The 27,210-nt window shown below is 52.6% G+C and overlaps 1 protein-coding gene across 2 annotated transcripts in view; it reads right to left on the bottom strand.

Annotated features, from left to right (window-relative positions):
• The window catches only part of LOC105466067 (ADAM metallopeptidase with thrombospondin type 1 motif 14), an 87,814-nt gene extending 63,062 nt beyond the window's left edge, over nt 1-24,752 (bottom strand). For both annotated transcript variants that reach the window (XM_011714945.3, XM_011714946.3), the window contains exons 1-2: nt 24,374-24,752; nt 22,247-22,686 (exon numbers count right to left, since the gene is read on the bottom strand). In XM_011714945.3, the coding sequence (XP_011713247.2) occupies nt 22,247-22,686; nt 24,374-24,455 (522 nt within the window). In that variant the 5' untranslated portion in view covers nt 24,456-24,752. The remainder of the gene's footprint in view (nt 1-22,246; nt 22,687-24,373) is intronic.
• Nucleotides 24,753-27,210: the final 2,458 nt, after the last annotated feature.

Raw genomic sequence — 27,210 nt, 5'->3', positions numbered from 1 at the left:
ACACTTCCCTACTTTCCAACGTTTATAAATCGTCTTCTTATCACTGTTATTAACAACAGTACCTGCCACTCATATTTTTATATATTGTCTTATTTTATCTTTATAGCCCTATAAGGTAGGCACTAATGTTAGACCCATTTCATGGATGAGGAAATAGAGGTTCAGAAGGGTTAAGTAACTGGCCCAGTCACCCAGGAAGTAAGTGTCAGCACTCTTAACCACAATGCTGTATTACCTGGGTTCATCCCCCAGGCCTGCTTCTGCCCTCAGGAGCCACTTGGAGCAAGAAAACATTGCTTTCCTAGTACCACCTGCAAATCCCTGGGCCTCTGGTCTGACCTTGCAGAGCAAGGACACTCATTCTCCAACTCTCCACCTCTGGGCAAAACCCTCCCATGGAGGCCAGCACACCTCTCACCAAGGATATGAGAAGGAAGGGCAGGGCACAGCCCATAAAAGAAACAGTCCCTCCCACTCCCCAGGTGACCTCCCCTGCCTAAAAGGATTCTTACCCCTACACAGACCATCCTCATCACACCCTCACTGTTCTCAGCAGAATGGGAACCCCCAGGCCCCTGGGTCTGGTCCAGCCTCCACACCCTTAGGCCTCTCCCCAGGAAAGGGTTAAAAGATCTGTCTTTCCCCATCCCAGTAAACTGTTTAGGACAAAGAAGCCAGAACCAAGCCCTGTCCTGAGTAATCCGTAATCCGAGAAATAAATTTCTAAATTTCTTTGCGACTGTGGATCCCCACAGCCCCCAAGGGGTCAGGGCGGAACCTTCCCAGAGATTGTCCTTGTCCCATTGCGTGCATCCCACCCAGGCCTTGACAGGCAGCTCTCATCCAGGTCTGGGCTCCTCCTAGGGCACAGAGACTCTCCTCCTAGACAGAGAAGACAGGAAAGCAGGCTTGGTCACCAGACCGGGAGGCAAGATGGGCCCAGTTCCTTCCCCTCAGACCTCGGTTTCCCTGTCTGCACAATGAGAGGTTTGGCCCAAGTTCCCTTGAATCTCTGCCCTGGCCAGGAAACCAGGCACCACACAGCGTAGACAGGCTGGCAATGAGAACTTTCTGGCTTTCTGCCTCTTCACTAGAGTACTCCTGTCTCTCAATTTATAGAACGTTTATATTTCTGAAAAGTGGTGGCTAATTTTAAAGTGCTAAAATCAAATCAAATTTCTGTATAAAAAATCAAGAAAAAAAGGAGAAATAAATTCTGGTAGGATGGAAAATAAATGTCAGTCATATTGAATTTCTACCTATACCTTATTCTTTTACAAACGGTAAATAAATAGGAAACATGTACTAGAAAGTTTCTTCACACAGTAAAACTAAAACAAAGAATCGTTGATTACATCCAATTGAGCCACATACCCGTAGGCCCTTGTCCAATTTCCCCAAATGGAAATTCTCCAGTGCACAAATCTGACCACTCTCAGCTGGGCTAAACTCCCTTTAATGTGGCTGTTTCTGAGGTGCCTTCCCTGGGAGGTGTGTGGCTGAATGGTGGTGAGGGTGGAAGATGGGAAGGACTGTGGATTCTCCAACATGACATCGTTTTGGTTGCAAAGGTAACACATTTGGCCTACCTCTTCATCCAGAGGCCTCCAGGCCATGTTAACATGTTTTCCGGTATGGGTTCCCTCAGGGGAAGGCCCCAAGTTCAAGTGTAAGCCCAGGACACCCAAAGAAGACATGGTCACATGGCAACTAGGGAGGTGAGTGCTGGCTTAGAAATCACCTTGTGTCCTGCTGTGAACCACAACTGAACAAGTTCAGCGGGTCACCCACAGCTGTCTACTATCAGGATAAGGTCCCAAATATTATAGCAGGTAATTGAGGCCAAATTATTTTGAAATCAGTATGTATGTGTACATGCGTACATAAAAGTACATCTATTCTCAAACTGCATGTATGTGGATGTAAACTGGGAGGCAAGGGTACCCGGAGCCAACAAAGAGATTTCCAAGGGGAGCACAGAAGAGATCTCCAAGGACTGGGAGACGTGTGGGACATGGGCAGGGCTCTATCTGCGTCAGGTACAGAGTCAATGAGCAAGGACCTGGCCTGGGGTCCAGACAGTTGCAAGTGGCTTGGCTCTCAGGGGACAGCTGCAGGCCTTGGGAAAGGGGGATCCTGAGTCCCCTTGCTTGCTGCTGCTTGGACCAGCCTACCTTTGCCAAATGCCCAGAAGGTCCATTTCAAGATGGTAGCTCCAGTGAAGCCAGCTGAGGGGTGGGCCAGATTGCCTCTCCTTTCTCCTTCCCAGGCTGGCCTATCTGGGGCTTCCCCAGAGGAGAAAGTAGCAGAGCAGGCCACCTCTCAGCCAATCATCCCACCACCTCCCAAGGAGAGTGTATTCTTGGGCCTGAACTTGTTCTGGAACTTCTATCACAAGGGCTTTACTTCCACGGACACCCCTTGATGCTGTCTCAGGTTCTAGGCCTCCAGCAAATCCAGCTTGAAACTGTTCCACTGTAGGAAACAAAAGAAAACCCAGCAACTGGATGCCGGAGTGATACACACAAGGATCAGAAATGGCTTCCACCAGATTCTTCAACGGGTGGCCGCTTCACCTCAATAGGGCCACCTGCATCTGCATGCACTGTTCCCAGTCACTGCCAGCCACACTCCTTGGCTAGACCACATGGGCTGCTACAACCCAGAAACCTTGACCGCAGGCGGCTCCTTCCCTTCCCCCACTGCCCTGCTCACCTAACCCTAGCACTTGGCTCCAGTTATTATTAAACTTCATCGGGACCTCCAAGATATGATCCTTACTTCCTCACTTCCCTTCTCACCACCTTGGACATCTAGGTCTAGTTGCACAATAATTATCTTGCAAACACCCATACTCTCTCACCCTCTTTCCCTGCATTCTTCTCCACCCTGGTTCAGCCCGACCATCCACCTACTCTACGCGTGCACACAGGTGCCTACTGGTCTCACTTGAAATCAGCAGCTCACCTCACGTGAGCATGAAGCTGAGGTTCTGCTGCACTTCCCTGTTAAGACTAACAGCTTAACATTCTGTGTCCCAGCTCTCCCAAATGGCTCAGACCCCCAACACTGCCCCACCCCCAGTCTCATACTCCAAGGCTCCCATCACCCTGTTGTGCCAGTGCCAGTGTCCTCCCACAGCTGGGCCCCCTCTCCTCTACTGTGGCTGGATGTGTCCCCCTTCCACTCTGTGCTCAGGATCACCTCTCTGTCACCTCCTCAAGGACTCAGCTCCTGCAGTTAGCACCCCCTTTCCAGTTCCATCACACTTTCCTTTCTACAAGACCATTACTATCCGCATCCAAGCACACTCGAGTGTCCCCCATCTTTGAAACTCCCTACCTCCCATCCCTGCCCAACCACTGCCCATGTCACTGCTTCCCTCCACAGCAGAAAGTGTTGTCTACACGCACCACCTCCATGCCCCCTGGCTTCTCCTCTACCCACCCCAAGTGGCCTTCTAGAGCCACCACTTCCTGGAAACTGCTCACCTGTGACTACCACATGGCCATGGCCAGCAATCACTTCTTTGTCCTGGTCTCACACAGCTCCTGCAATCATCAGCTCTCCCTGGCACGTCCCCAGGTCCATGGCTTTGGGTACTGCATGGCTGCAAATGACTTCCAATTTACATCCCCGGCCCTGGCTCCTCCTGGAATTCCTTTATGATTATCCAACAGCCTCCTTGATAGAGACTGGATCTCCACTGGGCATCTCAAACTTTGGAGCAGAACTCTAAGTTTGACTTCCAGACCCACTCCTCCCCTTGTCTTCCCCATCTCAGTAAATGACACTGCCATTTTCCCAGTTGCTCTACCCCAAAATCAAGGAGGAGGGACAGGCTCAGTGATCTAGGTCTTTTCAAGTCCCCCAACCCTGGCAGGTCCATCAGTCAGTTCAGCTGAAAGCAACGCCCTACATAACCTGCAGTGGCCAGAATCTCTAACGGGTCATCCGGGGCTGTTGTCTCTGATTCACGGCAGGTAGGAGAGGCAGCCCCACCCCTCACACCCCCACACCCTGGAACCACGGCTCCTGCAGGGACTCTTCAGAGTGACCCAGATCTCTTCCTCCCTCAACATGTCCTTAAGTGTTTATGAAGCACACACTGCTTGCTGAGCTTGATGGGGGTGAGGTTGGGGTGCAAAAAGACATGAGAGACCGGCCTCTCCTCGCCTGATAAGGGACTTGTATCTGGAATATGTAAAGAACTCTCACAACACAATCACTAAAAGACAACCCAGTTCTAAAGTAGGAAAAGGATCTGAACACACATTTCTCCAAGAAAGATCTACAAACAGCAGTAAGCACATGAAAAGATGTTCAATATCATCAGTCATCAGGGAAAGGCAAATCCAAACCACAAAGAAATAGGATGGCTTGAATCAGAAAGTCAGATAACCAGTGTTGGCAAGGACGTGGAGAAACTGGAACCCTCATACATTGGTGGGAATGTAAAATAGCACAGCCACTTTGAAAACAGTCTGGCAATACTCCTCCAGTGATTAAACGGCATTACCACATGATCCAGCTATTCCACTTCCAAAGTGTAAGCACCCAAGAGAAATAAAACACATGCCCACGCAAAAAAAAGTTGTTCGTAGCATTATTCCTAGTAGTCAAAAGATGGAAACAAGTCAAATGCCCGTCAATGGATAAATGGACACACTATATATATGTATATATATAGCCATACGATGAAATGTTATTTTGCCGTAGAAAGGAATGAAGTACTGATATATGCTACAAGATGGATGAACCTTGAAAATATGCCAAGTAGAAAGAAGCCAGATGCAAAAGGTCACATATTACATGATTCTGTTTGTATGAAGTGTCTTCATACAAATAGAATAGGCAGATCCGCAGAGATAGAAGTAGATTCGTCACTGCCAGCGGCTGGGGTCATGTCGGATTGGGGGTGAATAGCTAAAGGCCACATAGTCTCTTTGTTAGGTGATGAAAATGGTCTACAGTTGACTGCAGTGATGATTGCAGATATCTGTGAATATAATTTTTAAAACCACTGAATTGCATATTTTAAATGGGTGAATTGCATGGTATGTGAATTATATCTCAATAAAGCTATTAATTAAAAAGATAACATGCATGAACGGAGGCGAGAAACACGCACAGAGATAATACACAGGCACAGAGAGGACACACAAAGGGGTGACTCACACAGACGACAAACGCTCCAGCAGACATTCATGCAGAGACGACACGCATGTGGCACGCAGACTGCCTGCTACCACGGAAGCGGGAGTCAGCGAGGCTGGGATGAAAGCCTGCCGACACTGAGATTTCATCTAATTCAAACCTGATGTGGAAGCCTCAAGCCACAGGAGCTCTGCTGGAGGCTGGGGCTGCCAAGTCCTCGGCCCAAGCCAAAGAAAGTCTGAAAGCTGATTCAGACTGAGCTGCAGCCTTGGGGACAGGCAGGAAGAAGGAGCTCTTGGAGGATGGGGCTGAAAGCTGCCAGGCTTGTCCACAACTGGCACGCTCTGCCACGTACATCTGCACGGCGCCCCATACCAGCAGCATCAGCGCTGCCACAAGCCAAAGGCTCAAAGAAACACCAGGAAGCAGCGAGCCTCCGCCAGCTGGAGATAGTTATCTGGGATGACCACATGGCCACAGTTCCCAAGGTCATGACCTCTGCAGGTCCCACACCCTGGGAGATGCTGGGTGAAAGGCTACTGAGGTCTTGCTGAGCCCAGTGCATTTGCAGCAAAAGTCTTTCTCAGGGGAGAAGCAATGTGGTGGGTAAATGCAGAGATCCTAGAGCCAGAGAGTTCCTGAGTTCAAATGCTGGCTCTACCACTCTCAGATCATGTAATGCTGGGACACTTACTTAACATCCTTGTGCTTCAGGATTATAACCACAACCATCTTGTAGGGCTGTTCTGAGAAAGCAATACACCTAAGGCACCTAGGATGGTCCCAAGCATGCCACGAGGGCCATGTTAGTGTTTGCATCTGCGGCCATGATTCTCATGATCACCATTGTCACTTTGAAATATGCCTGGAAGCCCCGGTGGCTCAGGAAGGGAACCCACAGGATCAGTGCTGGGGGTGACATTCTGGAACCACAGGAGGGTTTGTATGTAGCTCCTGGCTCTGCTATGGCCTGGCTTTGACATGCTGATACAGTTTGGATGTTTGTCCCCTCCAAATCTCATGTTGAAATGTGATTTCCAGTGTTAGAGGCGGGGCCTGGTGGGAGGTGATTGGACCATGGGGGCAGATCCCTCATGAATGGTTTAGCACCATCTCTTTGGTGGTGAGTTCTCGTTCAGTTCACACGAGATCTAGTTGCGTAAAGTGTGTGGCACCTCCCCCATCTATTTTGCTTTCGATGTCACCATGTGGCATGCCAGCTCCTCTTCCCTCCCACCATGACTGCAGACTTCCTGAGGCTCTCACCAGAAGCAGGTGCTAGAGCCATGCTTGTACAGCCTGCAGAATCATGAGCCAACTAAAATTCTTCTTTATAAATTGCCCAGCCCCAGATATTTCCTTATAGCAACATAAAAATGAACTACCACACATGGCCAGATCTCCTGCCTGTAAGTGGAAAGAAGTCCTCAAGAAAAAAAAGAATACCAGTGGTGAACGTCCTAAGGGGAAAAGTCCTTACCCCCCAAAAAGGGACTGGTAGAGGATGATGTTAGAGGTGAAAAAGAAGACCTGCAGACAAAAGGTTGGGCAGAAACATACCCAGCTGTTAGGGAATTGCCTCTAGGCAATGAGATGGTAGGCAATTTCTTTCTCTTTAAACTTTCAGGTATTTTCTGACTTTTCTATGATGTCCTTATCTCAAAAGGCACACCTATTCTGCACCGAGTGTGTGCCTACCACATGAACACAGAATCAACTCCCATTCCCTAAACAAAGTTTAAAAAAAGGGAAACAAATATAATGTATCCTCTAGGCCATCTAGACCTCGGGAGGTAGAGGGAGCAGCTGTGACCTGCTGAGTGGCCAAGGACCAGTCAATGCTGTCACAGCCATCCAAGCTGGGGGTCCACAGTGCAGAGAGTGAGGACAATTATTAGTAGTCCCTCTGTGCTGATGTTGATGATGAAGGTGATGACTAGCTCTGTCCTCTGGCACCTTGGAGAACAGAGTTGCTCAGATCATCAAAACCTTGAAGTTCTGTTTTTTGTTTTTGTTTTTGTTTTTGTTTTAACAGGGTCTCATTCTGTCCCCAGACTGGAGTGCAGTGGCACGATCTCTGCTCACTGAAACCTCTGCCTCCCAGGTTCAAGCGACTCTCCCACCTCAGTTTCCCGAGTAGCTGGGACTACAGGCGCGCATCCACACCCAGCTAATTTTTTGTATTTTTAGCAGACGCGGGGTTTCACCATGTTGGCCATGACCAACTGAACCCCTGACCTCAAGGGATCCGCCCACCTTGGCCTCCCAAAGTGCTAGGATTACAGGCGTGAGCCACTGTGCCCGACCAAAAGCTTGAAGTTCTTAAAGGAGGAGTGGTCACTTTTTATTTCTACTCCTCTTCCCTTGCCAACCGGCAGATGTCCTGGCCCAGAGGCAGGACCTGTAGGTGCTCAGAGACTGCCTTCTGCTGCAAACCCCTCACTCTGGAGCCCATCCAGACTCAGAGCAGACCTTGCCAGGCCGGCAGCCGCCCTCAGATTCCATTCCCCAGTGCCCAGGAGCCACACGGCTCTGAGGCTTCCCTCTCTGTCACCACCATAGCCCACCAAGCTCGGCAAAGGAGCTCTGCCTGGCCACTGCTTGGCCCTGAGTGCTGGCAGCAGCCATGGCTCCGGGATGAGGAGACAGGAAGCAGCCCTCAAGTGCCAGCAGGCGGTGTGGCTGCCAGGCCCTGAGTGGAGGAACAGCACCCTGCATGGAGGCCTTACAGTTTGAACCCTGCTGCTCAGACGCACACCAGCTGATGGTGAGCAGCACCAGGAAAGGTGCTACAACCTTGGCAGTAGGTGTAGCACCTATTGCTTTTCTCTTGGGAAAGCAGGCCCAAGAGAGGGCCCGACAGGTCACTGTCCCAGCGAGGCCTCCCCTCTGAATGAACCCTACAGCAGCCTGGCCCAGGGGGTCGCTGACTAGTTTTAAACCATGTCTGCCACGTAAGACCATGCACGTAAATGTTTATCACTGCATCTGATACTCAGCCTGGTCTGTAATGAGCCACTGATGAGGGGCTTGGCAGTGGCCGAGAGACAGGTTCCCTCCGGAATGTAGGTGAGCACAGGAGAATGCCAGGCTAGCTCTAGCCCCACGAGTGACTCCTAATGACACAATGATCCTCCAGGTATCACTGGCCAGTCTCCTCTGCAAAGGGTGGAAGGAGCAGATGAAGCACAATTGGCCAGAAGACCCCAGACAGGTGGTACAGTCCTATACTTAACCCTGCCCAGGGACCAGCACCACTAGCACAGGTTCCAGATTTGGCCCCACTCTGACAGTTCACCTGCCAGGCACTAGCAACACAAATGCCCACACTGCAGCCACCAGACCCCCTCCCTTCGCATGTTCACCTATGTCTCTGTAACTTGCTTCTCCTAAACCATTGCCTGCAATAGCACATATTCACTCATTCATTCATCAGATGGTGACTGAGAAGCCCCTGATCTAGGTGCTGGGGATACAGACAAAAATTCCTCTTTGCATGGAGCTAACGTTCTATAGCAGGGTGGAGACAGGCAATAAATAACTAGAAATATGTGACATACCAAGTGGAAGGAGCCATGGAGAAGAGAAAGGATTGGAGCTTGAAACTGTGAATATGGTTGCCAGGGAGGACGTCCGAAGGTGACATTCGAGTGAAAGCCTGAGGGGTCTGAGGGGCAGGCCCTGGCAGTCCCTGGGGAGGAATGTTCCCTTCAGGGAAGGCAGTGAGGAGGAGCAATGGCGGCCCGGGGACTGGTTGGCTTCTCCCTGAGGAGTGCCGCGAACCACGGAGGACTCGGATTGTAACAGGAGTGCCCGGGCCGCTGTTGGCGAACAGACTGCAGGGGCAAGGGAGTGCAGGGAAGCGAATGCCACCATCTGGGAGAGACAGGAGGTGGCTCACACCACCCCAGTGGTGGTTATTCTTATTATGCTGTGTTTGTTTCCCTTTTAGAATTACCAGCAACAAAAATCCCCACACTGGAGCCACACAGGATCGGTTCTGTACCAGAGCCACGGTTCCCACGGGCCTCCGTGCCTTCGCCCCTGCTGTGCACCCCACTGGGAATGCCCCTTTCACTCAGCTCAAAGGCCACCCCATCACTGCTCCCTCCTCTGTGCTCCGTGGCAGCGGCTCTTGGCAGGTGCTCTGTCCCTGTCCCAGTATCTCTTTCCCTCTTCTAGACATGAGCTTCAGGGGGATGAACCGGTTGATGCTGTGCAGCTGACTCTGGAATGAAACCATGCTAAACAAGCATCCTTTGGGTCAGGCCTTAAAACAAACTCCCTTGGGCATACCACCCTTGTGAGAGGTCCACCTCCCCAAAATTGTGGCCGTGGATTAGGGGACGGCATATTTTACCTAGCATCTCCCTATGCAGGGACTATGAATTATGAAGTGACAACATCTCAAAGGCACGATGCACCCAGGCCAGCAGTAGGCCAGGCTGTGGAACACAGGCCTCTTCGGACTGGAGGAGCTAACTCTGAGTGTGGAACCCTGCCAGCCTTGAGGGGTGGATGTGAACCTCTGCCTGGGGGGTGAGTGTGGCTTGGAGGGGAAAGTGACAGGCTGTTTCTGGACAGACCAAAGGTGTAAATATGTGGCTGGCTTAAAAGCAAAGGCTGACAAAGGCCTTCAGCCACCCGTTGGGAACAGAGTTTGCATTCAGACCAACCTGGTCCTAACAAACGATCTCACCTCCAGACATTTCTCTAAAAAGGGGCCTGTTCTACTGCCCCATCAGCCGTGTTACTGAAAGCAGAAGAAAATTAGACTGCAGGGTTTTTAAATGTTCCATGACGAGTAATGTGTACATAACAGCAGCCCTCTCCCCCTCCAATATGTTGAAAATGGATAAAACAGCAGCACTGGTGGCTTGAGTCTGAGAAACACCAGAAGGTTCCATTCGAGCATCAAATCCCACTAACTGGGCCGTTGACATCTGTTTTTCTTAGTTGGCCTCCCAGTTTCAGGGAAGACAATGACATGAGAAGTTGAGCAGCCCTCCCCATCACAGTGGGAGCCTCATAAACACCTCTACGCAGTGCCCCCGGCCCCTTCACCCCCCACCACCATTAGACCAATCACTTTTAGCATTCATCATGCTGAAGCGGTTGCCACAGCTATCGTATCAGGGAACAGCACACAGTTTACGACCTTGAGGCTCTGTTCACATACACTTGGTCTTTCCACTGACAGGAGAGGCTGCCTGGAACTGCGGGAGGAACATTGCCTGGGAGGAAGGAACCTTGGTCCTTGTGCACCCTGACACCTGACACTCAACTGCTACTCCATGACCCTGGATCTCCTCCCCAACTTGAGCCTCAGCTTTCTCCGCTGGAAAATGAAGAGGGAGCTAGAAGCCCCCAAAGCCTCTTCCAGCCACAGCTGTCTCCAACTCAGGCCAAAGTCAGGGTGAATGGTGGAAATTACGCTGAGCTGGGATCCATGTAGGTTTTCATAACACAAGGGTATCTGCAAGCGCCTGAGCTTATGTTGACAGGGACCTCCTGAGTGTTGCTAAGGATGAAGCAGCAGGTAAATATTATCACTGTTGTTGTTTTTAGGGCTTTGAAAGCAGGGCAAGACCCACATGCTGAAAATGGAATGCTGGGCCTGGTGGATAGTTTGGGAACTTTCCATTGCAGTGCCTGGGAATGTGGAATCTCCTGGACCCTCACTGAGAGCCCACCCTGGGCCTGTACCACCCTGGGGCTGTACCACCCTGGGCCTGTACCACCCTGGGGCTGGGAGGCAGATGCAGAGGCAAGCACAGCCATCACTCTCACCAGCCTGCTGAACAGCCCCCAGCCGCCTTCCCCCCAGCCAGTGCCTGAAGACACAGAGGAAGAAAAATAAAACCAGCCCTTGCTGGAATGGGAGGCCAGCTCTGCTCTGGAGGAGCCGCAGTGAGGTGATGTCTGGCTTTTATTCCATATCATAAATAAGTTATTAATCCAAGGCAGACAGTGAGGCATGGTCATGAGGAGACAAGGGAGGTAAAACTGCAAGATCAGACTGGCTGGAGGACTGGAAAACCACCCAGGACCCAGGACCCAGGCCCTGGGCCTCCACTCACACAGCAGCCCAGACAGGAGGGGGCCTCTGGAAAGCAGGGGGAAGAGCCCTGGCATGGGCACCCAGAAAGCTAGAGACACACCTGCTGTGGATCCTGCCTCAGTTTCCTTATTTACCCTAAGACATCAGCAATAAGAAGAAGAAATGCTAACTTTTATTGTTCCAGGCACTGTGGCAGCACTTTAAGTGCATAATTTCTAACCCGCAAAACTATGAGGTAGGGACACCCACTTCACAGATACATAAACCGAGGCTTAGAGATGTCAAATCACTTGCCTAGGAGCAATGTGGAAGAATGTTTGCAAAGATGGCTGCATTCAGTCCTCTTGTTTCTGTACACAGCCTTTTTACAATGAGACTTTACCACTCCTTCCCTCAAATGGAAGAGTCCATTTCCCCACTCTTGGAAAATTTTGTCCAGCTTTATGGCTTGCACTGACCAGCAGAATGTGCAGAAGTGACCTTATTCCACGATATGGTTTGGATCTGTGTCCCCACCAAATCTCATTTCAAATTGTAATCCCTAATGTTGGAGGTGGGGCCTGCTAGGGGGTGACTGAATCACAGAGTCAGTTTCCCATGAATGGTTTAGCACCATCTTCTTGGCTGTTACTGTGACAGTGAGTGAGATCTGGTTGTTTAAAAGTGTGTAGCATCCCCCTCCTTTCTGTCTTCCTCCCGCCATGTGAGATACTTCGCTCTCCTTTGCCTTCTGCTGTGATTAGAAGCTTCCTGAGGCCTCCTCAGAAGCGGAAGCCGCTATGCTTCCTGTACAACCTGCAGAACTGTGAGCTGATTAAACCTTTTTTCTTTCTAAATTACCCAGCCCCAGTTATTTCTTTTTTTTTTTTTTTTGAGACGGAGTCTCACTTTGTCGCCCAGGCTGGAGTGCAGTGGTGAGATCCCAGCTCACTGCAAGCTCCGCCTCCCAGGTTCACACCATTCTCCTGCCTCAGCCTCCCGAGCAGCTGGGACTACAGGTGCCCGCCACTATGCCTGGCTAAATTTTTGTATTTTTAGTAGAGACGGGGTTTCACTGTGTTAGCCAGGATGGTCTCGATCTCCTGACCTCATGATCCACCTGCCTCAGCCTCCCAAAGTGCTGGGATTACAGGCGTGAGCCACCGCACCCGGCCCCAGTTATTTCTTTATAGCAGCGCAAGAATGAACTAATACATGCAACTCCCAAGGCTAGGCCTCAAGGGGTTTTCCAGCTTCCACCTTCCCCCTCTTGGAATGCTACCCTGAGACTGCCTACTGGAGGATGACTGACCACAGAGAGAACTGAGGCCGCCCGGCCAACAGCCAGCACTATGTTGGTCATGTAAAAGAAGCCAGCTTGGGCCTTCCAGCCCAGCTCACCCTTCAGCAGAGCACAGCCAAGTGAACAGGGCTGGAAGCAGGCAGTGGAGGAACCTCCCAGCCCACCCACAGAGTTATGAGGAAGGACACAATGTTATTTTCAGTTCCAAGTTTTAGACTGGTTTGTTACACAAGAATGAGAACTGATGGTTACTCAGTTTCCCCACCCTGCCTATTTCCCCAGGAGAGCCTGTGCTGCCCGCCTCCTGAGATTTGGCTGGGGTCAAGACACTCCCATGCATACTACAGTCCTTCTGTGTCCTCCAGGCCCTCACATTGCCACCATCAGGAAGCAGTGACTTCCTCTCTCCACACTGAAGACCCACAGTCACCCTGGCAGGCGGGTCAGGAAAAGCCCCCTTTCTCTCCAAAGAGTCCCTTTCTTGTTTTGTGTGCTGCAAACACAAATTGCCAAGAGGTACCCAGTATTTCCCAGTAAACTGGGTTATCTAAGTGGCAAACATGAGAAACCAGCTCGCACTCTCAGAGAGGGTGTGCACCCTGAAGACAGAGACTTGCTCACGAAGGCAGTGCTGAGGGCGGGGAGGTAAATGGGTTTCCCCTGCATGCCCGGTAGGCCCACGGAGAGTGACTGCGTGAGCACGTGCAGGGGGATCTGAGGCCCACGGAGAGTGACTGCATGAGCACATGCAGGGGGATCTGAGGCCCACGAAGAGTGACCATGGAGAGTGACTGCGTGAGCACGTGCAGACGGATCTGAGGCCCGAGGAAAGTGACTGCATGAGCACGTGCAGACGGATCTGAGGCCCGCGGAGAGTGACCATGGAGAGTGACTGCGTGAGCACGTGCAGGGGGATCTGAGGCCCGAGGAAAGTGACTGCATGAGCACGTGCAGACGGATCTGAGGCCCGCGGAGAGTGACCATGGAGAGTGACTGCGTGAGCACGTGCAGGGGGATCTGAGGCCCGAGGAAAGTGACTGCATGAGCACGTGCAGACGGATCTGAGGCCCGCGGAGAGTGACCATGGAGAGTGACTGCGTGAGCACGTGCAGGGGGATCTGAGGCCCACGGAGAGTGACTGCAGAGAGTGACTGCATGAGCACATGCAGGGGGATCTGAGGCCCGCGGAGAGTGACCATGGAGAGTGACTGCGGAGAGTGACTGCGTGAGCACGTGCAGGGGGGTCTGAGGCCCGGGGACAGCGTGCCACAGCAGGCCTGCAGGGCCTGCCAGGGCACAGGAGGGCAAATGGCAGTGTGCGTGCCTCAGCAGTCACCACCTCTGGCCTAGGAGCAGATGGCCAGACAGCCACGGAGAGGATGACAGATGCTGTCCCCTCATCTAACTGGGGTTAAAAACACAAAAACAGGAGTTTATGCCTCCTCACCCAGACGGTTGTCCAGCAGACCCGGTGCTGGGTCACGAGGACACACAGGTGACCACACCCTGCCCTGCGCCTCTGGGAACTACAAGTGGAAATGTTCAGGGCCAGCAGCAAACTGAGGGAGAAGCAAGGTGCACCCTGAGAAAACTAACAGGCTTGAGGCCAGGACCAGCCCCCCACTTCAGTGTGTGCCCCACTGAAAACTCAGAGACACCTCTGGGAGTGGAAGCCAGAAAATGGGATGCTCTTTTTTTTTTTTTTGGAGATGGAGTCTCGCTCTGTCGCCCAGGCTGGAGTGCAGTGGCCTGATCTTGGCTCATTGCAAGCTCTGCCTCCTGGGTTCACACCATTCTCCTGCCTCAGCCTCCCGAGAGCTGGGACTACAGGCACCTGCCACCATGCCCAGCTAATGTTTTTGTATTTTTAGTAGAGACGGGGTTTCACCGTGTTCAGCACGATGGTAAATGGGGTGCTCTTGACTTCTTCTTTCCTGCTGCCATCCCCTCAGACCTGGTAGACTCAACCAACCAGTAATCCACACCATGTAATAGCAATAGCTGAGTGTACGGGGGACTGCACTATGCCCTTTACACACATGACAACTCTATGAAGTGATTACTATTATGATCCCCACTTTACAGATGAGAAAACCGAACCACACAGAGGCGAGCTAACTGCCCAGGGTCACGGCATGTAACAGGCAGAGCTGAGATTTCAGTCCAGGCGGTCTGGTTCCAGGGTCACACTCACCCCAGCACGTGCTGCTGAGCTCACAAGCAACCCAAGGCCTCCAGCTAACTGCCTTGCTGGGTTTGGTTCATACAATGGCTTAAGAATTAGAACACTTATTAAAAAGTAAAGTAAACCTAAAAATCCATATTTCCCATTTCTCCTAAAATACTCAAAGCTCTTACAATATCAGAGTGGCACAGGAGTGGGCAGCTCCTCTCCCGTCTGCCATAATCCCACCATCCCTATGACTACCCGGTCCTCTTCTCTTTCTTCTGTTACCTACTTACTCCTGGTGCATCTGAAATTTCCACCTCCTGCCCCTCCAACCCAGGGGCCCAGCCTTATGCTCAATGCTCCAGGAAATGCACACATTTAACACAGTCTCTGATTTCTAGGAACTGGTAGTTGAAATGGGCGATACATCAAGTGAGGGGACAGGGAAGGTGTGAACAGCACAGCAAAGGCAGGGGGCTGAAAAGTGAGGCGAGAGCAGGCCAGCCTAGGCAGGGCAGGGGTGGGGACAGTAGTCTGTAAGCTGGAGCCCATAAGGCTAGAGAGGCAGGTCAGCAAGGCAGCAAGGCCTGCACCAATGTGGGGTCAGACACAACGCTCTGGTGCCCCCTGCCCCTCCCAGGGTCTTTAGGCACACACGTGTGAGGGCAGGAGGCCTGCAGGTCAAGATGTAAGGGGACAAGCCTGCTGGGTGTCTGGGAGGGGGTCGGTCACAGTGAGACTCCAAGCCTCCACACTCCACACCTCCAAAACAAGCTGGAATGTGGAGCTGACTGTGGCTTCCCAAGGCGCCCCCAGGACACCTACTCACTCATCCAGCCAGTCAAGAGCAGCCCCCGGGGCAAGGACAGCTGTTTGGCACAGGAGACCAAAAAGCCACAGACAAGTCTGCTGTGCAGCAGCATCGAGCTGGAAGGATGAGTGGCTTTCTCAAACACTGATGTGACTCCTGTTTACAAACCTCCATGGCTCCCCATGATAGCAGGAAAAAGGCCAAGCTCCGTGGTGAGGTTGACATTTTCCAATTACATTTTCACCACTCCCCATCTCCTATGGAGGTCTGAAATGACCTGCCATTTCCTGAATCCTGCAGAGACACAGGATTTCCTTCCCTACAGAATGACTACAATTTTCACTCCATGGCTTTGAAAACTCCTACTGATCCTTTAAAACCCAGCCCAAATGTCCCCTACCCTGGAAGCCTTTCCTGAGCACCCCTCCTTCTCAGTACTCACCTCCAAGCCACCCCTGGTATGCACTATGCTTCCCTGTATTCCCACAAATCACCGAAGCTTAGTATGGTCTGTGTTGCTTTTTACTGTCTACTGCGCAGTTTAGCCTCCCCTTTAAACCGTGGGCTCCTGGAGTACAGGGGCAGGGGGCTGAGTTTCATCCCCGCATCCCCAGGACCTGGCCAAGGGGATAACACCAGTGATCTATATATCATTGCAGTAAAGGGACTCTGATGGTATTTGTAATATTTATCATTATTAATAGTTACTGTTACAAAGTAATCATGATTGGCCAGGTGCAGTGGCTCATGCCTGTAATCCCAGCACTTTGGGAGGCCGAGGCAGGTGGATCAGCCGAGGCTGAGGTCAGGATTTTGAGACCAGTGGGGCCAACATGGTGAAACTCTGACTGTACTAAAAATAAAAAAATTAGCTGGGCACGGTGGTGCATGCCTGTAGTCCCAACTGCTCAGGAGGCTGAGACAGGAGAATCACTTGAACCCAGGAGGCGGAGGTTGCAGACTTTTATCCATTTTTTAAGGCCCTGCCATAAACCACGTCCTGCACTTTGCGTTATCTCATTTAGTCCTCTGAACAACCCCATAGACAGCTGTTCCTCTGCCCTTCCTACAGATGAGGAATTTAAGCACAGCGAGATGAAGACGCTCGCTCAAGTTCTCACAGCTGTCTGAGCTGTAGTGAGCACATCCTGCTCTTTCCCCCAACCTAGACTATTTCCTTGGAATTACGAACACCACCTTTCATGGGGCCCTTCCATAGGCCAGGTGCTTTTAGTAACAGGTTTATTTATTTTATTTTATTTTATTTATTTATTTATTTATTTTTTGAGACAGAGTTTCATTCTTGTTGCCCAGGCTGGAGTGCAATGGCGCAATCTTGGCTCACTGCAACCTCCGCCTCAAGCAATTCTCCCGCCTCAGCCTCCTGAGTAGCTGGGGTTACCGACATCCCCACCACACCCGGCTAATTTTGTATTTTTAGTGGAGGCGGGGTTTCTCCATGTTGGCCAGGCTGGTCTCGAACTCCCAACCTCAGGTGATCCACCCGCCTCAGCCTCCCAAAGTGCTGGGATTACAGTCATGAGCCACCGTACCCAGCCAGTAATAGGTTTGTTGAGATATAACATACCATATAATTCACCCACTTAAAGTGCATATTGTAATTGTTTTTAGTATATTCACAGGATTGTGTAACCACTGCCATCATTTTGGAATATTTTCAGCCTCCCATAAAGAGGCCCCTTACCCTGAAGTTCTCAACTCCCCCAGCCCTACCCTACATTACACTGTAGTCCCATTTTAAAGACAAAAGGGAGGTGCTCAAAGAGCTTCTGTGACGTGTTCAGTGGTGAGCAGCTGGGCTGGGATGCAGCCTCCCCCATCCCTCCCAAAGCCGTCTGCCAGGGTCTACTCCGTATAACCCATCAAAAATGCAAGATCTGCAGAGAGTGGAAAACAGAACCAGATGGTGACAAATCTTACACGTGTGGCTGCTTCCGCGCCAGGCCCTGACTCACAGAGGCACTGAAGGCAAAGGGGGAAACACGGTGCAGCCAAGCCCCCATCACCCCGTCACAGGGCATCAGGCCCCAGGACCTAGGGAGGCAGAGAGGGCCGTAGGAGAAGCAACCCTTCAGGAGGCTGGTGGCCTGGATTCTAGACGGGCAGAGTGAGCATGCAGCTCTGCTTAGAAGCAGGGACCCCACTCTGCTGACCCCATCCTTGCACGCCACAACTTCTCCAGGATCCACGAAGAACTGGTCCCCACCCCATGTTCCTCCCAGGTGCAGAGTGTTAGTGGCTCTGAAGAGTGGCCCATCAGGTCACTGCTGATACCTGGACACATTCCCAGTCTGGGACTCTCAAGTCTAACAACATCCCAAGCTCGCTGCTCCCAACCCCAGAGGAAGCACTTTGCAGGCAGGACCAGGCCCCGCCCCCACATCCCTTATTTCCTGCCCCTGAATATCCTCAGGACTGGCTGGGTCATTCTTTCTGCCGGTCAGGAGCCTGGCACTATCTTTCATGTTTACAATGTCTGAACAGTCTTGAGCAATTGCTACCTCCTCCGGGGAGCCTTCCTAGGTGCCCTAACCAAACTAAACGGGTCCTTCTCCTGCTGCCTCTCACCAGATTCTCAAGTTTGCTTTTATATCTGGGTCCCCATTAGCCTACGAGCTCCTCCAGGGCAAGGGCCCTGCTTTTTCATTCCTAAATCTTTCTCTTTCCCCTCCCACAGCTAGGACACACAGAAGGCCCTCCAGAACAGTGGGTGGGAATTAAGATGAAGTATCCCATACCCCACTGTTAGGCATGAATTAACCGCAGTGCAGGAGGGAGCCGCCAACTACAGGTTTACAGGGGCCTGAGTCCTGGTTCCAAACTCCAGCAAGGTCAGCCCCATGCCACAAAGCACCAATGCCAGAGCTGGAATGGGTCTGAGCTTACTCATTCCAGCTTCCTTAATGCACCAACGTGGCAACTGAGGCCCAGAGAAGGGGCCAGCTTGCTCAGAAACACATAGCCACATCTCTCAACTCCCAGCCCAGCCTCTTCAAGAGAGCAAGCTGCCGCATCCCTGCCCCACACCCCCTCTTCCATCCTACCCTTCCTTCAAGGTGAGACCAAGCCCCCCTGCCCAGCGTGTCTTCTAGTGTCCACTCCCCAGCCCCACCTGACATGGTGCTCCTTCCTCTGTCCAACCATCGCTAGCCTGCTCAAGCTCTTCCCCCTGCCCAGGGGGCCCTCCCCACCCTCTGGCCCCAGCAAACTTCTACTCATCCTTCAAAGCCCAGTTCAAATGTCACCTTCTCTGACATTAAAGAAAACAATCACTCTCATTTACTGAGCACCCATCCCCACTGTGTTCTAGAAAACCAGGTGAATGTTGAAACTACTGGTAGGTTTCCCCCTGCATGGCACCCAAGTTCCTCGAGGACAGGGACCTGACTCTTTGCAAAGCAGGAGTAATAACAATATCTGCAAACACACTTCACAAGATTGAAGGAAGCGAAAGAGTTTTGTAAACTATAAAGTCCTGTGCTAATGGAAGCTATCTGTTCTTCGTATCTCCGCCTATGACTCAGTTTCCTCATCTACAGATGGATGGAGTTAATAAAAGCCCATACACACATGCATGCTGTGTCTAGGCCAAAGGAAGGACTGGTTACTGTTGCTGTCATTATCTGTGTCACTTTCTTTTTTTATGATCTCCCTGTGGACCTTGTCCATGGTCAGCACTCAGTACATATTTTTTGAAATGAATGACTTTGGCATTTGAGATGTTAGAGAATATGGGATTAAAATCCAGAGACCATGTAAAGATGCAGAATTCAATCTTATCATCAGAAATGCTACACCATGGCCTTTGAGTCCAAAGGTGAGCTCAGCTGGGTCACTGGGACACAGCCCCTTGCTGTCATGGGACACAGAGCAGTTTCTTGGAGTGGGCGGAAAGTCGAGGAATCCCAGCCTGGGGTGACCTCTGTGCTGGCAGCCCCAGTGGAAGGCAGTCAGGGAGTACCACTCCCAGGGCCTGGAGGGGGAGGCGTCCAGATACTGGACTGGAGGACTGGCCTCTGGAAACAGCCAGGGTACATGTTGTGGTCCAGCCTGAAGCTCAGCCCAGTAAAGTCCATTTCTGCCCCTCACCAAGGGGCGGGGGACCCAGGAAAGTCAATTCCTGGAGCCTCAGTTCTGTACCAGCTACAGAGCAAGCCTCCCGAAGCCTGTACCTGGACAGCCTCTGAGACCCGATCCCGCTTCAGCAAATGCCACACAGAATCGATTCCCATCTTCCAGGGAACATCAAGCATAGCCCCTCTTTGGACAAATGAGAAGAGTAAAGCTCAGAAATGGGGGGTGACTTGCCCAAGGTCACACTGCTAAGAAGAACATTGACTCAGAGGCCACCGAAAATCAGCAACACCCTCTGAGGAATGTCCAGCCCCAGCCCCACTGAACAGTCCCACCTCCACCATCTGCCAGCCCCCAAAACCAGAGCATGATGACTTGTCACCATATACGCTACACCATGGAGCCATGTGCTCGTGCTTCAGGAGTGCTAGCTCAGGGCCCTTCATGGCCCTGATCCCTGTGGCACCTAGCGGTCAGTTACTACTTGTCAACAGGCTGCTAAGCTGGTTCAATGACAAGGGAGGTTTTCAGGATGCAAAGGGGGTGGGGAGTTACTTATTGTCAGTGACAGTCATCTTTAGTTTAGGTTCTCAGCATATTAAACATCTCCTCTGTGCCTCACTTCAGGAGGGCAGTCAGAGAAGCAGGAGCCCTAGCCCTGTCACTGAGGAGCTTACGGCCTACCTGTGTGATGACTTTAGAAGGAATTCACCATCTAATTCAGTTCAGCTGCTGGCTTGCACCAGCACTTTCTGTCTCTCTATCTGCATGGATACTGTATCCCTGGATGATTCCTGACATCACTTGGGATTCTCAACCAAAACTTGTGGCCATGGCATAGCTCTAGCCAGCGGAGTGGCCAAGGGCCCCTGTGGCACAGAGCCACAGAGCCAAAGTGGGCTGTCAGCGGAGGCTTAGCCCGGACACCTGACAAGGCCTTAGGCTCCCCCAGCTGCTCTGACAATCTGCTTTCTCAAAGCCCGCTCTCAGGAACTTTTGCGTCAGTTCACCTGCAGAGTTTGGTGTCGATCAGATCCTGGTCCCTCCCCCGAGAGGCAGATTCTGCACCCCTGACAAGGTGCTCAGGTGATTCTACCGCATGCTCAACTACGAAAACCAATTACCATGTAGATAAGCCCTCTCCATGAGGGCCCTATCACCTTCAATGGGGTGAAAATTGATTCTGGGGAAGGTAAAAACATATAAAGCCCAGATAGATATACAGTGTAGAAACAGATCTTCAGTATATCTGTGGTATTAAAATTGCGTGAGGAAAGCCAGGCACAGTGACATGCACCTATAGCCCCAGCTCCTGGGATGCGGAGGCAGGAGGATGGCTGGAGGCCGGGAGTTCAAGTCTGCAGTACCTTGTGTTTGTGCCTGTGAATAGCCACTGCACTCCAGCCTGGACAACATAGTGAAAATCCACCTCTAAAAAAACAAAACAAACAAACAACAAAAAAAAATACCCACCTCATCCTGAGGTGGACTGATGATTAGGGGGGAAATGTCTAAAACATTTAGGGGTACATCATGATAAAAGGTGGAAAGCGCTGGTTTAGACAGAGGCAGCCACGAAATCAGCAGGTAAGACTTCTCCTACACGTGGGACGATGGTGACAAATGCTCCCCGCCCTGTCAGTGAGGAAGGAACCCACAAGCCCTCCCCATCTCAAATGTTCTCGGTCTCAAAGCTGGAGGGCAGAGGAGCAAGCAGGCCTCTTCCTGGGACCCATCAGCTCACATCTGGTGTCTCTGGGGCAGGGAAGAGCCGCCGAACAGGACCCTGAGGCTGCTGTGCCAGCTCACAAGGGCCTGCACACTGAGGAGGAGCAGCGAGGGGAACGAGAGCCAGCCCCAGGTGGGGGCAAGAAAGACAGCGCCCCCCATGGCTTTCTGGTTTGCAATGTGGAGCCAACCAGCAGAGGCGCCCCAGACTCTGGGAAGCAGTGTGGAAGCAGTGAGGGTCCTAGGAGAGGGGCCACACAGAGCAGCCAGGAAAGAGCAGGCTGGCTCTGGGAGGAGAGACAGGGAGGAGAAGAGGAAGGACATGACATCACAATGTTATAGGACATAATAGCAGCCACTAACTGTGCCCGCACCATGAGCCAGGCAGGGGCAGCCTCCAGTGCACTGCCCAGTTAGGCAGGCCACATCCTTAACACCCGCAGGTCAGCTCCAGGAGAGCAGAAGCCACGTCTGCCTCAGGCACCACCGTACCCCCAGCACCTAGAACAGTAAATGTGTGCAAAATAAACAAGGGAAAGAACCACAGAGAGGTGAACTCATCCAAATCCTCACAGCTAGGCAGCGGCTCAGCCACAATTCCAACCCCAGCAGTCAGACTCCAGAGCCTGGCTTCCTCACCCCGGTGTTTCTCTACACTCAGAGATACCAGCCAGACAGCTTGTGATCCAGGGGGGTCCATGGAGGGTGACGGGAGAAAAAGCCACGGGGTGGGCATGATAAAGGCACCATCCCAACTCGGCCACTTCACAACTGGCAGAGCGTGAACCTAGTGGCCCGTGGGGGCAGGCGGCACTCCCTCAGGAAGGCAGCACCACCCCTGCCTTGGCCCAGACTGCAAAACATGCCCATAGCAATCTCAAAACCACGTGAGCGGGGCACAGGAGGGGGAGGATGCAACTTAATGAAAGTCTCATCCCTTACCAATCCGTCACAGTTGCTGATGGCAACAGCTGCCCCAGGCATTCCAGTGACACCTCCAGTGTACACACACTCCTGCCGTAAGGGCTGCCGGAACAGCTCCCGAAAATCCTCCTGCCACTCCACTGAAGCTCCTGGCACTATCAACCTCCGATTGGGCCACAGGCGCAGGTGCAGTTCCTTCCCGAAAACAGTGACATTGAAGTAGAGGGAGTGGCGCCCCGCCCTGCCATGCCACAGGGTCCCTCCTGGGTGCAGAGGGCTGCGAGCCACCCGGAGGTGACTGGAGTGTCGTGGTAGTGTGGGTGGCGTGTCCACTACCATGCTCTCTGCAGAGGCTGCTGCTGGGCCAGATACCACGTGGGAGAGGAAGCGTCCCCGAAAGTCTGTGCTGCAGGGCACTGTCACACCATAGTCACTGAGCTTTCCAGAGAGGTGCAGCTCTGTCGGAGGTAAACAAAGAGTCACTTCAATGCAGTCAGTGCAGAGGTAAGGAGAAGTCGGAAATCCCACTAGGGCAGGGAGGGATAGGAACCCTGAGTGTCACCCTTAGATGGCCCCGTTAGCCCGAGTTCACCCATTTTCCATCCATTGCTTCCTGAGCTCCAGGATTCCTACACTTGGATGAAGGATATGCAGGTACTTTGTGCAAATATCACTCCCTGTAGCCCCCAGGTCCTTTTTAAACTTAGCAGAAGAAAGCAAATGATACCAGACAGAGCCTGGTCACTAGCGACAAGACTTCCAACCTTGGACTCTGCCCAGAAAAGGACTAAAATTCCCCAAAAGCCAACAGGGCAAATAAAGGGAAGGGCAGATCTGCCCAAACTCCGCAGCGTGCTGAAGTCACCACCCCAGGCTGGGGTAGGGCCCTCCTCCCCAAGCTTCCAAGAACGCAGCTGGCAAAACAAACACACCTAGAAACCCAGGGGACCGTGGGCGCGTGTCAAGGAGAAGGTGGGGCTGCAGAGGGGAGGGAGGGAATGCCCAGTTCTCTATTTTTCCAAGGTTAGAAAGAAAACTTTTTAAAGCAGGACAGGGGCCACTGAGATTTCTGTATGGCCGAGCCCCAAACTGGATAAATATAGATCTTCAAAAATAAAAGGATATACAGGGGATGACCTGCCCACTTGGGCTGAATTAACTGTGAGGTCATGGCCCCATGCTCCAGGCCACATGCCAGCAGGCCCATCCTCACACAGCTCTCCTTGAGCCCAGCCAGGCTGGGCAGGAATGACAGCTCCCTGGCTTCCAGGCCTGGTGATTCATGAATGCGAGTTTGGGAGGAATTTTCATTTCCACACAGCTCTACCTCTCGTCTCCCCAGTTCATGTCACTGATAAAACATAGAAAGTGGTGTTTCCTGAAAATTCCCCATGCCCACAGTTCTAGTTTCATCCCCATTATAGCAGAGGACCCCCAAGACTGCTGCAAGAGAGGACCCACTCTGGCGCATGAACAAGGCTCACAGAAAAGGAGGCACCCTGCCTGGAAATGACCAGAGACTCCTCCCCATGTTCAGAGCCACCAGGAGGGTACCCCATGCTGCAGGGCAGGAGTGGAGTGTATCTGGTCTGTATGCAAGAGGCCTGTGTCCGCAGCGTTTGACAATGCTAGGTTGGGGGCAGTGGAAGGATGTGTGTTTCTGTGCAGGAGCATGACTGCCCTGTACGGTCTGCAGTAGGAGGCAATCACCTGTTAGCCTTATTCTGGGTATGTAACAGTCACACACACACACACACACACACACACCTTGCACCCATGCTCACACAAGTTGGAGACAGAGAAGACACTGAACGAGAAAGACACACAGGACAGAGAAACAAACTGGGAAAGGGGGGAAAGAAGAAACACAGAGAGACAAAGAGACAGACACGCTGCTCCTAAGAAGAGACTCGATGATCCCAAATTCTCTCCTGGGGTCTCTGTCTACTTCTAGTGCTAGAAATGGAGAGAAATCACTGGACAGTGCTGTGGCACAGGGGAAGAAAAGAGAGCAAATCAGCCCAGAGTGTGCACACTGCCTCCCACCCGCGGGAACCCTGACCGGGTAACTGGAGCAACCTTGGGCCACCCTGACCGCGAGCACCCCGGGCCCCACGGGCCCCCGCGCGCCCAACCCGCACGCACCTGGGGTCCGGCTGCCCGCGGCGGCGCAAAGCGCACAGTGCAAAGGCAGCAGGCAAGATAGCAGCGCGCGGAGTGGAGCCATGTGGCCGCGCTGAGAAGCGGGCTGGGCAAGCGCCCAAGCCCGAAGTCCCAGGCTGAGGGCGGCGAGGCTAGGGTGCGCCCCGGGCTGTCGGAGCACCGGCCGGCTCCCGCCGCCGCCGCCGCTGCCGCCTCCACGCCTAGCAGCCTCCCTCCCGCCGGTTCCGGGTCCCCTGCGCGGCGCCGCCGCCTGGACCGCTGGCTCCGGGAGCGCGAGGCTGCAAGCTGGAGAGCGGAGCCGCTGACGCGCCAGCGCCCCCGGTGCCCACTGCCGGTGGGTCGGTCAGCCCGCCCGCGCAGTGACGCTCCGGGACTCCGCGGGAGCCGGGCGAGGGGGCGGCGGGGCGGGCCGGGGGTGGGCACACGGGGCGGGGCGGGGCCGGGCGCGGGTCGGAGCTGGGGCGCCGGGCGCCCGGGGGCGGGGCGCGCGGCTGGGGAGTGCAGCTGCCTGTGGCCGGGGATCGGAAGTGCCACGCGGAGCCAGAGCAGGGGCTCCTGGCGCACGGAGCGATTGTCCCCTCAGACGCCTGGGCTCCCTGAGTGGTGGCCCGAATCCGCTTTCTATGGCTGCTCCGCCCCCTTTCTTGGCCGCAGGGCCTGCTCTCTGTTTCTGTTCCAGATCCAGGAGGCTAAAGGGGTGTCCGGCTGCATTTGGGGGTGTGGTGGACAGTGAGCCTCCCGGTGGAGGGAGCCTCCCTCTTTCTTTCACTATGGTCTTGATGCCCTCACTAACCATCGACCCCTTGGATCTACCCGTTTTCCAGACACCAGGCCAGGGTGCACCACTAACCTGTGGTCCTAGCCAAGAGCAGGGCTGAGCCTGTGAGGAGAGAACCCTGGCTTCAGAGTCAGACAGCCCTGATTGAAATCCTAGCTCTGAACCGCAGTTGCCTCATCTGTGAAATGGGTGTTAACTATGGCACATAATAGATGCTCAGTAAGTGATAACTGTCCTCCACTTCCATCCCTGATGCCAGTAGCAACTGTGGCATCCCAAGGTGGAAAGAACCAAGAGTCAGAGATGAGCGCTTGATGCTGGTCTTGCAATGTGTTGAGACCAGGTCAGGAGTCAGTACAAACAACCCAACAGAAGATCCATGCTCTTGCTTTACTCTGTAAATATGTAACTAATAACTTGCAAATAAACTATATTTCAAGCAATCCAGGGGTGGGAGTTGTGGAAGGAGATTTTTTTTGGTAATAACCATGGAATAAAGAATCTTGGAAATGATGCCAAGGTTTTGGAGGACTGGTGCATTTAAGAAGCAGGTTCAGAAAGCTAAAGTATATTATCTTCCAAGCATTCCAAGCTACATCAGAGCATCCAGTTATTTGGAAATGCCACAACCAAATTGATCTATATTAAATTCGGGAAGAATAGAGTTCCTCTTTCTCCTCTTTCTGGTCTTTTAAGATGTGTGTTGGCTGGGTGCAGTGGCTCAGGCCTGTAGTCCCAACACTTTGGGAGGCTGAGGTGGAAGGATTGCTTGAGCCTGAGAGGTTGAGGCTGCAGTGAGCTGAGATCACACCACTGTACCCTAACCTGGGTGACCCAGCAATACTCTGTCTCAAAAAAAAAAAAAAAAAAAAAAAAAAAAAGACATGCAAAGTCAAGGTCCAGACAGGATTCTGTGTGTGAGGACTGACGGAGCAAGAAAGTTAGAGGGTGTGTATGTGAGAGAGAGAGAGAGATAGAAAAAAGAGAGAAAGAAAGAGAAAGAGAGGAGAGGCTGGGAGATAACCAGGCTGGAGCTTCACAGCTCTGGCCCTCTGCAAACCCAAGCCCACCAAATGATCTCAGGATAAAATGGCTTCCCTTCTCAGGGTCTCAGTTTTCCAAGGGGCAGAGTGGGGACCCTGTGGGACAGAAGGAAAAAGTCATGGAATAAAGATTGCCCCTTTTCTGCTGTGGGGCCATCTCAGAGAGACTCCCCTAGAAAACTCAGGGGCCTCAGCTCCATTCCACCCCTTTCTTCCTGCCTCAAGGAGAGCAAGTCATGAGGGGCAGGTCACAGCTGGGGCCCCAGCAGCCTTCCTCACCAGCCGTGGGCTGCGGCCTTCCCTGGAGCCAGCCTTGGCAAGCAGAGAGCAAAACCTCTCCCTGTTTCTTTACCCCCACCCCCTTCCCTGGGGCTACAATGGTTGCTTTTATTGGCAAGTATTGTGTGTCCAAGCTCTCTTCCACTGAGGAAGGCTTTGTTAGGAAAAGGGGACATGGGAGCATACCTCAGAGTCTGGGCCAGAAGGTGGGGAGAGGGCAAGGCGGCCCCAGATTTGTAGTTGAACAGGGCCAAAGAAAGAAATCCCCAGGTGAAAGCTGGGGATCCTCCTAGGAAGTCAAGGTCCGGGTTTTCCAGTGTCTTCCTTGAGTCTTCCCACGGGAGAGAATGGCTTGGGTGTGTCTCTCAACACCTAATACAACACTTTCAGTCTAAGGCCCTGGGGGAGAGGGATGTAGAAAGTCTGTGTTGGCTGCATGAAGCCAGCAACCAATTGAGAAATCTGCTATGGGCAACAGAAAGTCTGAAAACCAGGTAAGGAAAGGGTAGAGAAATGTGCTCTAGATGAACATGCAAGGTCGCCAGTGGGGACACCAGGGACTCTGGGGATTCTGGGAAGGAGGAACTCAGAGGGAGATTTCACTGCCGTGGATCAAGCTGAGGATTCCACAGGGGAGACAGAGAGGAAGCAGTGTTCCTGGTTGGGAATGGCACGAGCTTGGGCAGGAGGGGGCAGCCTGCCATGAGCCTCCCAGGCAG

This window comes from Macaca nemestrina, chromosome 9 (assembly GCF_043159975.1).
Source record: "Macaca nemestrina isolate mMacNem1 chromosome 9, mMacNem.hap1, whole genome shotgun sequence".
Lineage (NCBI taxonomy): Eukaryota > Metazoa > Chordata > Mammalia > Primates > Cercopithecidae > Macaca > Macaca nemestrina.
The sequence above is the reverse complement of the archived record's forward strand: the minus strand, read 5'-3'. Positions and strand labels throughout refer to the sequence as shown.